This window comes from the organism of the source record quoted next, unplaced genomic scaffold (assembly GCF_019419815.1).
Source record: "Pyrus x bretschneideri cultivar Hongxiangsu unplaced genomic scaffold, Pyrus_bretschneideri_v1 Contig15, whole genome shotgun sequence".
In the NCBI taxonomy this organism is placed as follows: Eukaryota; Viridiplantae; Streptophyta; class Magnoliopsida; order Rosales; family Rosaceae; genus Pyrus; species Pyrus x bretschneideri.
The window spans coordinates 6,930,347-6,947,761 of NW_025999446.1; the positions used below are offsets into that span (position 1 = coordinate 6,930,347).

Here is a 17,415-nt window from a genome sequence, read left to right on the forward strand (position 1 = left end):
GTAATCTATCTTTACTCACTATACCGAGTAAAAGTTTTAAAGTTTAACAAAATGGAAACTTTGAGCGAGAAATTTTTTTTCTTGCTAAAACATCTATTTTGTTGTAGTGAATGCACAATTGGATTCACATACATCAACAATAAGTAATTCATCATGGGCGTGCAGGTAGAAGACTATGCATAATTAACACCTTTCCAAAAGTGTTAATTACACTCAATATGCTTGTGGTATATGTGTGGGAGTTTAGGTTAATTGTTGGTCGTGCAAATTTCCTTCAAGATCAAGAAATTTGTCACACAAGATGAAATGAAGTCAGATTTAATTATATTGGTATCATTGTCTTTGTTAATAGACTTGGGGGGCGTCTGTTGCGCCGGATTATCTCGGACTAGATTAGCTTCAAGGACTAAGTTGGACTGGCTTAGACTAGACTAAACTGGACTAACTTAGTGAAGCGTTTGGTGCAGTATTGGACTAAGAAGCTAGATAATAACAAACTCTAATATTATATTATTTAATATATAAATTATTAATATTTTATTATGATCTTCTCTAATTCTTCATCTTTTCCTACCATTTCCGTCCCACTCTTTTCCTCTTCTCTCATCGTCCCACCCTCTCCCTCGTTTTTTCCTCTTAGACCTCTCAATTCATGTCTCTTTCTCATTCCTGGTCAAACTCCTTATTGATTCCAGTCTCTATTTCTCTGTCCTCCCTCCCTCTCTAGCTATGCGTTGTTCGAATGAGACCACACGACTCCAATTTTCCTGACGAGTTGCAGGTTTCCCGATGTGTTTTCTGGCCAACCCTCATTAAATTAGATGCAGTTAGCACCGCCAAAAAATTCATCACCATCCCTGGACTGAGATCTTAGCTTTGAATGCTCGAATCTGTCATGGATTTAAAGAAGCCCAAACAGGCCGAGACTTCCAGGCCATTTTCCAGCCACATTCGACCACATTTTGGCCTCGATTCAGGTAAAATCGTAATCTTGTCACACCCAACTTCAATTTGATATATTTTATATGAAAGTTGGTTGTGAAATGGATCTGAAAGAGAGTCGAAAAGTTAATGATTAATCTAGATGACCGGAGATGACGAGGAGTCTGTCGGGAGTGGTCGTTGAGCATGACGAAGATGAGAAAGAGAGGATAGTCTTAGCTAGTCCCATGGTTATTGGGGGGTCTCGCTAAGACCTCTTAGTGAAGGGTTTTGTCCATGCTAGTCCCATTTAGTCTCATTAATGTTAGTCCCAACATGGAACAAACACAGTATTGGACTAATAGCTAGTCCAGTCCAGTCCAGTCCAACTTAGTGAGGGCAAACAAACACCCCATTAGGGTGTTATTAGGTCTTTGTCACATAAATGCATTTGTTTTCTCCTTTAGATTTTCAAATTTGGCGTGACCTATAGATATGAAGAAATTCATTGAACTACAAAAAACACCGGGATTTGTCGGGCCATATACTGTTTCGTCACCTATAATTTTGCTCGTCAAAAATTTGTGGGTCAAAGTTCGTCATGCAAAACCCGTTGCTCAAATGTCCACCTGACAAAATATCAGCATTTGTCTAGCAAACACTGTTGACCAGACTAAATAAAGTCATCCGGCAAAAGAGCATTGACCGACCTGACCTGACAAATATAGCTTGTTTGACAACAAAAATTTTGTTGAGTTTCTGAAAACAAAGTAATAATAAAAAATTTAGCTCAACGCATATTAGTCAAGCAATTATTTAAAAAGAAAAAAATACAATAAAAGTCTACTCGACGAATATATTCGTTGGGCAAAGCTTTTAAATATATTTTTTTAATTCAAAATTTAAAAAAAATATTTGATTTAAATAATGTATTAATTCTAATTATATTAGTCTAAAAGGCTAAAATAAATCACAACATTAAAGAAATTAATTTAATTACATAAAAAAAATATTCGTACAATTGTATGTAACAAAAAAACTAAGTACAACTACTGGAGTTACTGCTGAGGTGGCTAGTGGAATGGCTTCTAAAGGTCGCTTGGAGGATTGGAAATGCAAATGCTAGAAGCTGACATTGCTTGCGCTATCCTAACAATGTACCAAAGGCTCTCCTCTCGTCGACGCACTATTTCTTGCTCATGTGGAGCTTCTTCTTTATGGCTCACTAGCTCCGTCTCCAACTGTTTGCAGTTTGGAAGACGTCTTGCTTGGAGGATGAGAGCTAGATTAATAACAAGTTTCCCCAAGGTCCTAAACCTAACCCACTCCTAGGATGCCGAATTCTTTGCCTTTCTGTTCGCCAACCACATCCATCACCATAAAGCAGATGGTTCTATTGACCGGTACAAAGTCAGATTAGTTGCTAAGGGTTATACTCAAACCTATGGGGTGGATTATCAGGAGACTTTTGCTCCTGTTACCAAACTTAATATTGTGCATGTTCTTCTATCCTTAGCAGTAAACCAAGATTGGCCTCTATTGCAGTTTGATGTTAAGAATGTTTTCCTTCATGGTGATCTTAAGGAGGAAGTTTATATGGATCTCCTACCTAGTATCGGAATATCTCCTGAAAAAGGTGTTGTGTGCAGATTGCAAAAGGCTTTGTATGGTTTGAAACAATCTCCTAGAGTGTGGTTTGGGAGGTTTACAAGTTCAATGAAGAAGTTTGGGTATGTCCAAAGTCATTCAAATCATACTTTGTTTCTAAAGTGACAAAATGGTAAGCTAATTGCATTGATTATTTATGTTGATGACATGATAGTGCTTGGTGATGATTAGAAGGAGATACAATGCCTTCAAAAGTACCTAGCTACTAAATTTGAGATGAAAGAATTGGGTGAATTAAAGTATTTTCTTGGAATCGAGGTTGCACGATCCAAGCATGGTATTTTTTTTGTCTCAACGGAGGTATGTTCTTGATTTGTTAACGGAAACAGGCATGTTAGATTGCAAACCTATTATACTCCGATTGAGCATAATCATCATCTAGGCTTATTTTCAGATCAAGTTCCTACTCATAAGGAACAGTATCAGAGGCTTGTGGGGAGATTAATTTACTTGTCTCACACTCGCCTTGACATTGCTTATGCAGTTAGTGTGGTAAGTCAGTTTATGTAGTCACCTAGTGAAGCTCATATAGATGCAGTACTCCATATTTTGAGGTACTTGAAGATGGCTCCTGGCAGAGGCTTGGTTTTCTCCAAGAATGGTCATTTTAATGTCGAAGGGTATACAGATGCAGATTGGGCAAGTTCTATCACTGACAGGCGATCTACATCTGGATACTTTACGTTTGTGGTTGGTAATTTAGTTACTTGGAGAAGCAAGAAACAAAAGGTGGTGGCTAGGTCAAGTGCTAAAGCTAAGTTTCATGGTATGTCTAATGGTGTATGTGAATTGTTGTGGTTGAAAAAATTGTTGAGAGATCTTGGATTTAAACCCAAAGGTGCTATAAAACTTCATTTTGATAACAAGGCTACTATTGAGATTGCTCATAATCCAGTGCAACATGATCGAATAAAACATGAGGAGATTGATCGACATTTCATCAAGGTAAAATTGGATGCTGGAATTATTATGTTTCCGTTTGTGATATCTGAAGATCAACTCGCAGATGTGCTTACTAAGGCTGTGTCTAATAGTGTGTTTTCCATCTCACTTGACAAGTTAGGCATGTGTGACATCTTTGCTCCAACTTTAGGAGGAGTGTTGCAAGTTATATATTAGTTAAAGTATAAATAGTAATATGTTGTCCCACATTGGCGAAGTCTATATGTAATACCAATTATATCTCCTATATATACTCCACTTTGGAGATTAATGAATATACAAAAAAATTTCCAAATATTATCATATATATTTTTTGTTTAACTAGTGTACTGCATGCTTTTACATGTCGTGTGCGTGAGAGAGAGAGAGAGAGAGAGAGAGAGAGTAATTGAAAGACAGTGATTTATGTATTTAACTTGACAGCTTGAATTGGCATCATACATTGTTGAATGACCCTCCACGTCCGGTCATTCAAAAACAGAACAGCAAATTGTTGCATATTCCAGATGGGAAGGAGTTGAGTTTGAATCCGATACCTTCATCCAATTTCACCAGGATGAGCTGCACTTCCTTGCCATACACAAGACTCACCTTGCAGTATATGAAACCAAAGAACTAGCATGCGCTCAGAAGGTTTCTCTCTGTCTCTCTCTCTAGAAACGCTTCTTGAAAATATAACACTTCTTCTCATAAGCTCTTTTATTGGAAGTGCTTTCACGTCGAAAGTTTTTAGTGAAAAACCAAGTGCTTCCTGAAACAGCACTTGAATTGCTCCTAAAAGACAAGAAGCACTTTTAAATTTTTCTAACATTGTCAAAAACATTTTTTGGTTATCTGAAAGCGTCCCAAGACTTTCATTTGTGTTTGCAGTGGGTTCCAAGTTTTTCTGCAGATATTTCTCATGCAACATACTCAGGTGATAGCCTGACGGTACATGCCAGCTTTTTTTATGGAACTATAGCCATACTTGGTGCTTCAACTGTTGAACTACGTTGTCAAATCAATCCCTCCGATCACCTTCCTGCTGATATAAGGTAATACCGGTTGCATCATTTGATGAATAAAACTCGGTGAACTTTGACGACACTTGACCCCAAATTCGAGCGTTTTTGTAGAATGTCGCATAATCTCCCTTCCGATTTTAGTTAAAATTTGAGATTTCCGTTCAAAAGTTGCACATTAAATCATTTCATGGGTATTTTTGTTATGCGGGTGAGCCTCATGTGCAACTTTTCAATTATGTTTGAAAGGAAATCGTGAATTTGACTAGGATTTGCATGGGCATAACCAACACTTTTTCACCACACGAGTCATCTTCACACCTATCAATGCTGCTTCAACCCGTAACTGCCAACCCCAACCACCACGCTCGGTTTCTGCTCAATCAACACCCTAAATGATCAGTTTGGCTTACCAGTTCTGTCCATTTTCATCTTGGAGCAACTACACAGATCTACAATGGTGGGTGCTGGGTCTGAGGCGGAGGTCGGAGGATGTCAATATATGAACTTGACTGCATTTCAGCCGTATCGCTGTCATTAGGAGAAATGATGACAACCTAAGACATAATCTGATGACACTAAATATAAGAAATCAGAGGGCAATCCATTAATAGTATCAATCTACAAGCAGGGGCACGGTAACCCTATGATTCGTGAATGCTTATTTACTTGAGTTGAACAGTACAATGAATTCGATGAAAATCAAATTGCTGAAGATAATACATCTTTCAAGCATCTACCTTTGCTGCCGCAGATGCATAACTTACGCTGCTGTCCCTCGTAGTTTTGCACTGGCTTGACTGCTCGTATCGGAGAAAATTGATCTTTATGTTTATTGGGCAATTCCTCAGCATCTGAATACATCGAGAAACATAGTACAAGAAATTATGAGCACTGATCAATGAAGAAACATTTTGTAGTCTAGGTAAATTAAGCTCAATTCTTCAAAAAAAGGCTTCTAACATTTTCCGTCTCATCGTGATTTTGGTGACTTCAGTACACTATGTTAATATCAAAAGGGTAAGTGCTACACATAACAGGGATATCTTTAGGTTGCTTTCGTTATAGTATTGTACTTTTTTATTACTGAGTCCCAAGAATATCTTTTATTTGCATACAGACAAAATGGTATAAAGGTCAATAAGACAGGAATGACACTGGTACTATTTAATGATAGGCATAGCCTTTCTAACTGAAAACACCAATGTAATCTAAAACAGGTCCAAAATCGCCGACATAATGTTTCTCAGAGTTTTACCCTGTTTTATTTAGGGTGCCACATTCTTGTATTGGTTAATGTCCTTTGACAAAGTTGCAAGAATACTATTTGAACTTGTTCCCCTTCAGACATTAGAGGGAATACTTGAGGCACTTACATGCAGAAAAACGCTAATTGGGTGGCGCCCACAAATGGTGTTATCAAACTCTGACAGATATTGCTTGAACGCATCTGGATTTCCAGTTTCTATTATATCCATCCCCATCCTGTCCAAAGCCTCAATAGATTTGTGTATGGCACCATGTTTCTTGTCATAGTGCATGTATTTGAACCTGAGAGAGAATAACAAGGTCAGCCACGGTCAACAAGTAACAGTCTGGCTTCAATTATATGAGCACAAAAGCATGGCAAGATAAGAGAATTAGCAAAACATTCAAATATCATGTAACATAACAATGGATACCATGACACAGCATCCATGAAGAAATATTTAAACCGAATCCAAGCACTTCTTTATTTTCCTTAGAACAAGGACCAAACAAAATATAAGCTTTAACTGTCCTTCTGTAAAAATAAAAAAATAATAAAAATATATAAAAATATAAAAAAAGTTGTCTTTGTGTTTGTGAATGAATGTTTGCACGCTCTTGCGCGCACGCGCAGGGGGGGTGTGGATGAGAGAGACACAGAGAGAGAGAGAGAGATGCATAGCATAATGCATATTGCAGAAGATGCACTGATATCTTGGACAAAAATAGCAGTCACTTTAGATAACAATGCCAATACTCGTATATAGAACCATGAGTGGAACATACCGAGACCCCCAATGACAAAAATCTGATGACACAGAGAAGAAGTTTTGTGGATCATCCACATATTTCGCAAGGAACTGTCCATACATGGCTTCACTTTCAGCTTTAAGAGCACCAACCAAAATGGGTACAACTTTAACTTGGTGCCTGCATCAGTATCGTAAAAAAGTCAGCCACACCAAAGAGGATTACAGAATAGAAATGCCATATAAAAACAATAAATAAAAATATATAGAACAAACATACCCCTCAAACACTTTAGCAAGATATGGCAAGTGCATTTCCATGCTATGTTCAGCCTCATCAACGATAATATCCATCAGTTCAAATTTTCCAGAAGCTTTAAGCTCCTCAATCACTGATAAGTGAAAACAAACAGAATTTGAGAAAACCGCCACAAAAACTCAGGAAAGTAGTTAACTCCTGTAAAATGAAACATGTGATATTTTCATTGTTATGTTGTTACTAGGTAGGTACTGGTTAAAATGGGAAAAACAGAAAGGAGCACGGACAATAGACATGACTCTGTACATTTCATGATCAGGTCATGCTGCGTTGATCACTAAAGGTGTATACTGTAATTTAACGACGAGATCACATTACCTTCCAAATCAATAGGTAGGTCCCCAATGGGGGTCTTGTACACCGTGGCTGTCGAAAGAGCACACTTTGAAGTGTAATGGTGGTGAGATGGACCGAGCAGGAACACCCGCGTACTGAAAAGGAAAGTCAGTTATCTCACAATTTGCAACAACTGGACAGCTAATTTTCCATACTAATCAAGCTTTACAGGTTCGATTAGGAGTCAACGCACAATTATCTGAACATAATCAGCTCATTTTTATGCACAACATGATCAAAAAAGTATTAGAGAAGTAACAAAGACAACTTACATGTTTGTTGGGTCAATGTTGCCAAATGCATAGGCAGCGGCACGGCCCGAATATGAATACCCTGCGTGCCTTTAATCCCAGAGCCACCCAGCGAAATAAATTCCACCAAAATAAACGTAAATAAATAAGTTTAGTTTTCAACTAATTAGTGGGTAAACAAGAAAGAAGCAGAAGCAGGAAATATGAACTTACGGAGCAATGACACCTCGAACATGAGGAGATTTAGTGAGCCCAGATGCTCTCAGCCATCCTTCAATCTCTTCTGATAACTTCTTAGCTGAAAAATCAAAACTTTAAGCTCAAAAATGCGTATTTAAGTATACATGTATATTACACAAACTGATCGGATGAATTAATTTTCTCAAAAGCAGGCCATATTTGATGAATTTTTAGTTTTGCTGCCGACCCACATCACTAACTCGGCTTGTTGTATTCAAAGAGGCCAAAAAATGAATCAGAGGGGTGTTATTTTCTCGGGAACCAAACAGAAACTGAGAGAGAGACTGACCATTGTCGGTGTACCAAGAACCAGCGTGCGATGCTCTTCTGACTTTCTCCATGGATGGAATTTGGGAGAATCAACGAAACCCTAATCAGGTGCAAAGCATGAAGTTAAAACTGAGAGTGAGAGACACAGACGAGACGAGATGCCTTTTGTTACGGGAGGAGACAGCATCTGGGAGTTGGACCGTGATCGGTATGCGGATAATACTCTCATTAAAAAAATTAGTGGGATATGTAAGCTAAAAAATTAATAACTTAAAAAATTAAATTTCTTTCAATTCTTATTAAAACACATGATGTACCACTTGTGTTCCCGTCATAACTAAAAATTTCTTCTTGTGGTGGGTGTGGTGACGTCTTGTTACTCAATTCGAGTACGCTTTCGCATAGCATGTTTAAATAATGCAAAATCATGACAGCCTAGTGATATTCCTTCACTTGTTAGTGAGAGACATTGGATTCAACTTTCGCCAAATGTGAGCTTAAACTATATTATTACTAACCTATTGTCAGGCTAAACTCACTTCTTAATTTAGTGTAAATAATATAATTTGATAAAAAAATAATAATAATACAATATCATAAATAGTAAGTTTTTAGTTTGTCTATTCATGACGTTATATTATTTATTAATCAAAATGTCACATAATAATAACTTGTTTTTTTTAAGTTGTTCTCGTATGTTCAATTCAAATCTTCTCAATAGTTTAAATTAATTTGTTTGAAGCCATACTTCAAATTAACTTAATATAAACTATTTTGCTTGAAACAAATTTCAAACTTAAACACATTCCAAGCCATGTTATATTACCATGTTTTTCTAACTGTACCAAGAATTTGGAGTAGAATTTCCAAAGTGACTAAATTGTTCCAGGACTTGGCATAGTACAAGAGATATAGGTAGAACTCACATGAGGCTGAATCAAATTAGGGCCAAAACTTTTAAATTTATATTTCTCATCGTGTGATTGTGTAGGCACAATGCTGGCTACCAAAATACACCCAAAGGTTTTTTAACTGTCGATTATTCCTTAGGTGGACTGGTACTAAAGCGTGGGTTTTCCTTCTACGCACAAGGAGCATCACATGCACCGGAATACTTGGCCATTGCATCCTTGGCCGCACATCCATGCCCTTATTCCTCTGGTGCATGTCATACGCAAGAACATAGTAAAATTTTCGTATCTCTTGTACTCCCACGAGAATAAATATGGATAAATAGAGAGGTAAAATAATAAAAGATTTCACTGCTATTATATAACAATCACAAAACCTTGCAAGTATACAAGAATTGCAACTTGCAAATATGACACTATTGATAAACAACAACAAACCTGGCCGAGTAGGCTGAGTAAGTAACAAGCAAAATAATGTTACCAACTTCCCACTTTGCTTATTCTTTTCAATGAACCAATCCAATCAATCATATACCCTATATCCCAAGAAGCTTACAACAATCGAAACAAATGAGATCGGCGCCTTTGCGACCCAACGCACTCGAATTCAAAACCAACGCAAACTTTCTGTTTGCCCCTGTAGCAAACAAGAAGGTGAACGAACAGTCCACTGACAGAAAAGAAAATAAAAAGACCTGCAATCACCAGAAAGAAAAAAACAGAGAGATTATGTTTCGTTCAGTCCAGTCATACTCGTATGTGCACTGAGCATGACGATTCAAAGAATTATGAAATGATAATAAAAACCAACCATTTAATGATTCGTAAAGTAAGGACCCGTTTGATAATCATTTCGTGTTTAGTGTTTAGTTTTCCCTTTTCGTGCTTGAGATATGAGGAAAGTGTATGGGAAAAAGGAGAGATGTAAAAGGGTAGTGAGAGAAAGTGGAAGAAATAGCATGAACAAAACAAAATCTTGAAAGTTTTAAAACTTTTTGATTTTAAGTTTCCATTTACATCTTTCGCTATACACATCTTTCCCATGTATTTCAATCTCTCTCTAACACAAAAATGAAAACTAAAACTAATAGCGAGAAGTTATCAAACAGGCCCTAAAGTACTTGACAAGCCAGACCACGACAACTGCAATTAAGTTTAATGAGACTGGTTCAAAAACATGTTTTCGGTTAAATAATGGGTTTTCAACGTATTTTGCACTCTCCAAATTCCATATTGATCCTATCAGAATTCAGCTATTCAAATTGTAATCAAATCAATCTTCCAGATGATAACAAAGACAATTTTGACATGCTCTAATTAAATAGGACAAGTTACCTGAGCAACCATGCAATCTGCAAAAGTAGAATTAAGGCAACCTGAGGCATTTGTGCAGCCTCAAAAGGATACCAACTATCAACAAAAATTTCAAGCACGCTCCAAGACAGAATGAAGATTTGGAACTCGCCGACGCAACAATGGCTCAAGCCGGAAAGAGGGAACACCAAATTGCCACCTTTGAGCATCATAAATTTCATTCCACGACTGTATTATCTCATCAATTTTGAACCCTAAACCTGCATATGAATAAAAATTGATCATATGTCTCAAACTATAACAGCTCTAAATTCTAATAGCCGTAAAAAAAATAAAAAATAAAAAATTGCATTAACACGTGCTACTCACCTTCCATTGCAGTTTCATTGGAACAGTGGTTCTTTATCATCACAGCAATATCTGTTGGAGAAGCTCCACAAAGTTCAAACTTTTCAACAGAAACTTCTAAACATTCCTCCCAAGTAGGTAGCCCTAGCTTATATTCCGCAACGGAGCGCTCATACAGCAAGGTTCCCCACAAGAGGTACATCTGTGACTTCATATTTGCAGCATGTTCTGCAGCTTCAGCAGCAGATACCTCTTGAATTAGGCCATCCAAACCCAATTTCTGCAATTGGGTGTTATATTTTTCTTCTTTGGAGAGTCCATTTAGACGCCGCTCTTGCATCTCCTCCCACATCAGCATGCCCCTGTCCATGCTGTCCTCAGCCTTGTTATAAAGCTGATGCACCTCCGAAGAAGGCTCTGTTTCTAGCTCATTCTTGCTTCCAATAGCATAGTACCAACAAAGCTTTGCTCTGTTTCTAGCTCATTCTTGCTTTCACAGCCTCTTCGTACCTACCCTCTGCCTTCTTGTACTCTTTATTTGACCAGCCGTAGCCAGACTTGATCAGTTCAATAATGTTCAGGAAAGGAAACTCGCTTCCTTGCCTTAGACATGTGGACATTTCCCCAATTAAACAATGCCAAAGCCACCATTTCTTGGAACTTATCTGCAGCAATGTAAAAAAGTTCTTGAGCGTCCTCAAGGGTTACAGCTTCCTCCATTGCCTCTGAGTATATCTTCACACCGAGCTCATGAAGATCCAAGTACTAATCAGCATCAAACCCAACATGGTTCTTGAACAATCGTGCAAACTGGATAACCCAATCCTCAACGGATGTATACCGTTTTTCCACTTCTTTATCTTTTTCATTATCCCCATTCTCTACAATACGACTTGGTTTTCTGTTGTCCGTACTCACTTGAGTCACCTCCTCATCACTCAATCCCTCGTAAATTGGTTCTTAATCAGGACTGACTTCTGCTATGAATAATCTAAGTGAGCCGTGCATACCACTTGATGAGTCAGCTATCCTCAACTCATCTGTAATAGCGATTGTTATAAGAAATGACTCTTGGATTTCTCATTTCTTAATGAATAAGAAATTACAATCAGTTTATATATACATGTGGAAAATAGCTTAGTAACTAATTAAACCTGATTAACTAACTAATCTAGGATTAGTTACATGTACAGCTGTAACAGACTAGAAATTAAAATACAACAGACTATACATGTGCTATAGGTGCCTCATTACACCCCCTCAAGCTGAACGGAGGAGAGCCGAGGCAAAGCTTGGAACGAAGAAGTTGAAACCGAGCTTTAGAAAGAGATTTGGTGTGGATATCAGCAAGCTGGGACTGAGTATTGAGATAGTGCACCTGAAGCAGCTTGGCAAGAACAAGTTCACGTATGTAATGATAATCAATTTCCACGTGTTTGGTACGAGCATGAAATACGGGATTTGAGGCCAGAGAAATAGCAGAAACATTGTCACACCAAAGAGTAGGAATAGTAGTGAGGTGAAGAGCAACATCTCTGAAAATCTTACATATCCAGGTGAGTTCAGCTGCTGTGTGGGCAAGGGAGCGATATTCGGCCTCTGTAGAAGAGCGAGCAACTGTATGTTGCTTCTTTGCACTCCAACTAATCAAGTTGCTACCCAAAAATATACAATATCCACTGGTGGACCTGCGATCAAACACACAACCTGCCCAATCGGCATCAGAGTAAGCAGTAAGATGCAAGGGACTCTTCTTAAACCACATTCCTTGATCAAAGGTGCCTTTTAAGAACCGTAAGATCCGTTTAACTGCCTGAAAGTGGGAATCGCGTGGACAGTGAAGGAATTGACATACTTGATTCACGGCAAAGGAAAGATCCGGGCGTGTCCAAGTGAGATACTGTAATGCCCCGACTATAGACCTGTAGTCTTTAGGATCAGCCAAAGGAGCACCAACATGATCAAGTTTCTGAGAGCCGAGAGGAGTAGAACAGGGCTTACAACCTGCCATGTTGGTCTTGACTAAGAGATCTAAAGCATATTTGCTTTGAGACAGGAAAATACCCTCAGCAGATCTGTGAACTTCGAGGCCAAGAAAATAGTGCAATGGACCCAAATCCTTAACAGGAAATAAGGAACGAAGTTGCTGAATAAACTGTTGACACATAGATGTATTGGGACCAGTCACTAGGATATCGTCCACATAGACAAGAACAAGGATAGGGGAAGGTTGAAGCTTCACAAACAAAGAGCAATCAGAGGTTGAGTTTGTAAAATCAAGAGAGATCAAAGCTTGAAAAAGCCTGTCATACCATGCCCGAGGGGCTTGCTTTAAGCCATAGAGGGATTTGTGAAGTTTACAGACAGATGAGGGTTGTAAAGAATCAATGAAACCAGGGGGTTGCTGCATAAACACATCCTCTTGAAGATTGCCATGGAGAAAAGCATTGCTGATATCCAGTTGGTGTAAAAACCAATCATATTGCACTGCCAGTGTAAGAAGAATGCGAATAGTAACCGGTTTAGCAACCGGACTGAAAGTCTCCTTGAAATCAATACCCTCTTGTTGATGGAAGCCCTTAGCAACAAGACGGGCTTTGTACCGATCAATAGAACCATCAGGTTTCCGTTTGATCCGGAAAACCCATTTGCAGCCTACCAAGTTTTGATTGGGAGATGAAGGGACAAGAGTCCAGGTGCCGGTGGATTGGAGGGCTTGAAATTCTTCAAGCATGGCTTTATGACAGTGATCATACTTGGAGGCTTGCAAATAAGTAGTAGGCACAAATGAACTAGGATCAATAGGGTGTTTGGTGGCTGCGAGCACTCGAGGCTTGAAGATGCCAGCTTTAGATCTGGTGAGCATGGGATGAGTGTTGGCTGGAACTGAAACTGTTGGAGATGAAGCAGGAGAGGGCTCGGGAGATGAAGAAGAAGTGGGAGGGGGCTAGGGAGATGAAGATGGAGATGGAGATGAAGATGGGGGAGGGGTGTCTCGAGGTTCTGAAGATAACATTGAAGAAGATGGGGTGGCAGGGAGGCTGGACTGAGGAAATTGCAGGGAGAACTCAGGTGACAGAGAGAAAGGGACAGAAGAAGAACACTGTGAAGAACTCTGGTGAAGAAAAGAAGAATCATGAAAAGGAAAATGATTTTCATTGAAGAGAACATGCCGGGAAATATAGACACGGTTAGAAGATGCATCGAGACACCGATAACCTTTGTGTTGCAGGCTATAACCAAGAAACACACAAGGCTTGCTTTTACCATCCAATTTGGATTGCAGATAGGGCTTGAGCCAAGGGTAGCAGCAGCAACCAAAGACTTTTAGCTTGGAATAATCAGGAGGCTTGTTAAACAGAAGTTCCCATGGAGACTGAGAAGATCCAGAAATAGGCATGCGATTTATAAGATACATGGCAGTAGAAAAGGCTTCGACCCAAAACTGGTGAGGAACTTTGGAAGCAACAAGAAGTGTCCGTGCAGTCTCAGTAAGATGTCGATGCTTGCGTTCCACACACCCATTTTGCTCAGGAGTGTGTGGACAACTATATTGATGAGAAATACCATGTTGAAGCAAGAAAGAAGAGAAAGCAGAACTAGTGAACTCACCCCCTGAGTCTGTGCGAAAGATCTTGATTTTATTGCCAAGTAAGTTTTCAACATAAGCTTTGAACATTACAAAAGTAGAGAAGACTTCGGACTTGCGTTTTAAAGGAAACATCCAACTGTATTTGCTATACTCATCCACAAAGAGAACATAGTACTGATAACCACTGACAGATGAAACTGGACAGGGACCCCAGACATCACCATGAATTAAGTGCAACCTATCTGAGACAGTAGTAGTACTAGAAGAAAATGGGAGCTTGTGATGTTTACCAATTGCACAGTCTGCACAAAAAAATTGAACAGAAGCTGAAGTATGAGGAACAAGCTTATTAGTACTTAAGATCCTTCTGAAAATAGCTGTGGAAGGATGACCAAGGCGTTTATGCCATTGTTGTAACGAAGCTTGAGTGCTAACAAGGGCAGAATATGAAGCTTGAGAAGGCTGGCCTTGCAGAGGATAGAAACCATCCCTAACTGGGCCGCGAAAAAGCATCTTCCCAGTGGAACGGTCCTTGATGACAGAACCATCAGAATCAAGGGTTAAAGAGCAATAATTGTCTCTAAGAAATTGATATGCAGAGAGCAAATTGAACTTCATCAGTGGCACATGAAGAACATTATGTAACCGAAAAGCAGCATGTGGTGTTTGGAGAATAGAAGAACCTGTATGGTGAATTGGCATACCTTGGCCATCACCAGCATAAACCTTGTCTTCACCAGAATACGGAATGGGGGAAGATATTGCAGAGATATCATTGGTGACATGCGCAGTAGCACCAGAGTCCAGAAGCCAGGTAGGCTGAGAAGAAGAAGCAGTAGTGGCACACATAGCAGCAAGCTTGGCAGGTGGAATCTTTCCAGCAAAGGCATGGTTCATCCGAGCATAGCAGTCAAGAGCCTCATGATCTAAAGAATTGCATATTTGACAGGGAGATCGATGGCCAGAAGGACGATTGAATCCACCAGAGTTGCGATTGAAATTACCAGAATTATGATGAAAAGAACCATTTCCAAGGCCAGAGTTGGGATAATTGCCACGATAGGTGCCACGACCTCGATTGTTTTTCTGAAAATTGCTTCGACCACGATTAGTGCGCTGGAAATTGTTGCGATTGCTATATGTGGAATGTTGAAGAGCATATGCCTGTGAGGGAGGAGGCGTAGGTAAAAGACCTTGCTGGAGAGATGAAGTGTGAGCAGCAAAAGCTTGAAATGGTTCAGTGAGAGACGAGGACAGAGCTTTCTTCTTGCGATGCATGAAAAGCTCTTTGTTCAGAAGTAATCCATGAAGTTCATCTAAGGAAGTAGATGAAATTCGAAGCAGTATCAAATCAATGAAAGATTCGTAATCATCAGAGAGTCCATTGAGGGTAACAGCAATGAGATCCGGTTCCGACACCGGTGCACCGGCAACCATAAGAGCATCAGAGATGCTTTTGATACGTTGCAGATAATCAGAAATTGACAGATCTCCTTTCTGAATCGCATGAAGACGCGATCGGAGCTGGTGAATGTGCGCCGCCGAGACTCCGCCAAAACGTTGTTCCAGAATCTGCCATAATTCTCGAGACGAGGTGACGCCAACAGTGAATGGAATAAGATCTTCAGAGAGAGTGGAGTTCAGCCAGATGAGGATATTTTGATCCTTTTCAAACCAGATCTCGAAATCAGGGTTAGGAACTGCAGTACTTGTACCAAATTGATTGAGAAGAAAAGGCGGTGGACAAGATAATTGTCCTTCCAGACGAGATAATTGTCCTTCTTAAGCTTTGTAGGAACCATACAACTGATGTTTTGAATGGAAATTGAAGAAATCGAAGAATTAGGGTTTATCGGAGTGGGATTTGATGAAAGAGGAGAGGGATTCTAAGCAACAACTTCTGGATTTGCAGGCGAAAAAGTAGAAGACGCCATTGTCGATCAAGATTTTGCAAAGAAAGACCAGATATGGGATGAGAAGGCAAAGATTGCAGAGGAAGCTAGGATCGGTGCGTGAGCAGAGAGGCGAGTGATACCATATAAGAAATGACTCTTGGATTTCTCATTTCTTAATGAATAAGAAATTACAATCAGTTTATATATACATGTGGAAAATAGCTTAGTAACTAATTAAACCTGATTAACTAACTAATCTAGGATTAGTTACATGTACAGCTGTAACAGACTAGAAATTAAAATACAACAGACTATACATGTGCTATAGGTGCCTCATTAATTGTAACCAAATCACCCTCTTGATCTTTATACTTCACAAGAACACCCTTCAAGCCAGGAAATCGATCCCTAACTATCTCCCTCGCCAATCGCATGCTACAATTCGCTGGTAATTGAGCCCACCTAATGTCCTCTCCAAACACCAGCTTGACTGGCTTTGCAACTACTTTTTCTTCCTCAACATGTTTCGTAACCACTTTATCTTCCTCAACGATCTTCATAACCACTTCTTTATCCTTATCAGAACTCACCTTCTCTTCCACAACAAACTTATCCTCCATCTTCTGCTCAATTTTCTTACTCTTCTTCTTTAACTTCTCCTTCACGACCTTACGAAAATGAGCAGCAGCAGGCTGCTGTACATTAGCAATACCAATCTCTTTCTCATAAAAAACAATACCCTTTTCATTCATCACCCTCTTCACGCTAGCTAGAATCTCCAACGCACTAAGATTATTCGGTTCCGTACTCAGCACAGAATTAACATCTCTCAATGCCAAATCCAACCTATTCAAAGCTTCATAACAAAACGCTCTTTTTAACAAGGCTTTACTGTACTTTGGCGATACCGCTAATGCTAAATTACTTTCGTTGATAGCTTGAGGATATTCCCCAATACCCTGCTATGCAAATGAGCAACTTCAAAATGATTCTGTGGAAGGAGTTTGAGGGCCTTTTCATACTTCAAGATCGCGCCTTCGTGATCGTGCTTCTGATAGAGCTTGTTACCTTCTTCTTTGAGTTCATGGGACATGTTGATGAAGATTGCAGTGTCTCCATCAAAGGCTTTCGAGTTTCGAACCGAGGCCTTGCTGTGCTTACTGCCAGCATTACCTGGCTTCTGAACCTCATGATCTTTCTTCTTCCCAATTGGCTTCCCCATTTGATATTCCAATAACAATTCACAAAACCTAAAAATAAAAATAAAAAACCCCAAAACAGAGCTTTTACAAAGCTCTGAATTTTACCTTACCATAAAGTAAAAACCCTTTCACCAACACATAAAACAAGGAACATATACTACTTTCCACGGTAATTAAATAACAAAATCAATAATTCTGTATCTGATAA

General features: G+C 39.2%; 1 protein-coding gene, 1 long non-coding RNA gene and 1 pseudogene across 2 annotated transcripts; 1 reads left to right on the plus strand and 2 right to left on the minus strand.

Moving 5' to 3' along the window:
* The first annotated feature begins 3,893 nt into the window (after positions 1-3,893).
* Positions 3,894-4,740, plus strand: LOC125475569. The gene is made up of 2 exons (XR_007256918.1): positions 3,894-4,164; positions 4,402-4,740. It is a non-coding gene; the product is annotated as an uncharacterized LOC125475569 (long non-coding RNA).
* Positions 4,741-5,117: 377 nt separating this feature from the next.
* LOC103952460 (protein MEMO1-like) lies at positions 5,118-8,144 on the minus strand. The gene is made up of 8 exons (XM_009364043.2): positions 7,965-8,144; positions 7,649-7,733; positions 7,457-7,525; positions 7,167-7,279; positions 6,810-6,921; positions 6,567-6,710; positions 5,909-6,083; positions 5,118-5,386 (listed from the first exon to the last, which is right to left on the minus strand). Exons 1-8 carry the CDS (start codon positions 8,014-8,016, stop codon positions 5,261-5,263), a joined length of 876 nt encoding a protein of 291 aa, XP_009362318.2. The 5' UTR covers positions 8,017-8,144; the 3' UTR covers positions 5,118-5,260.
* Positions 8,145-9,187: 1,043 nt separating this feature from the next.
* On the minus strand, positions 9,188-17,240 carry LOC103952462 (annotated as a pseudogene).
* Between the last annotated feature and the right edge of the window lie 175 nt (positions 17,241-17,415).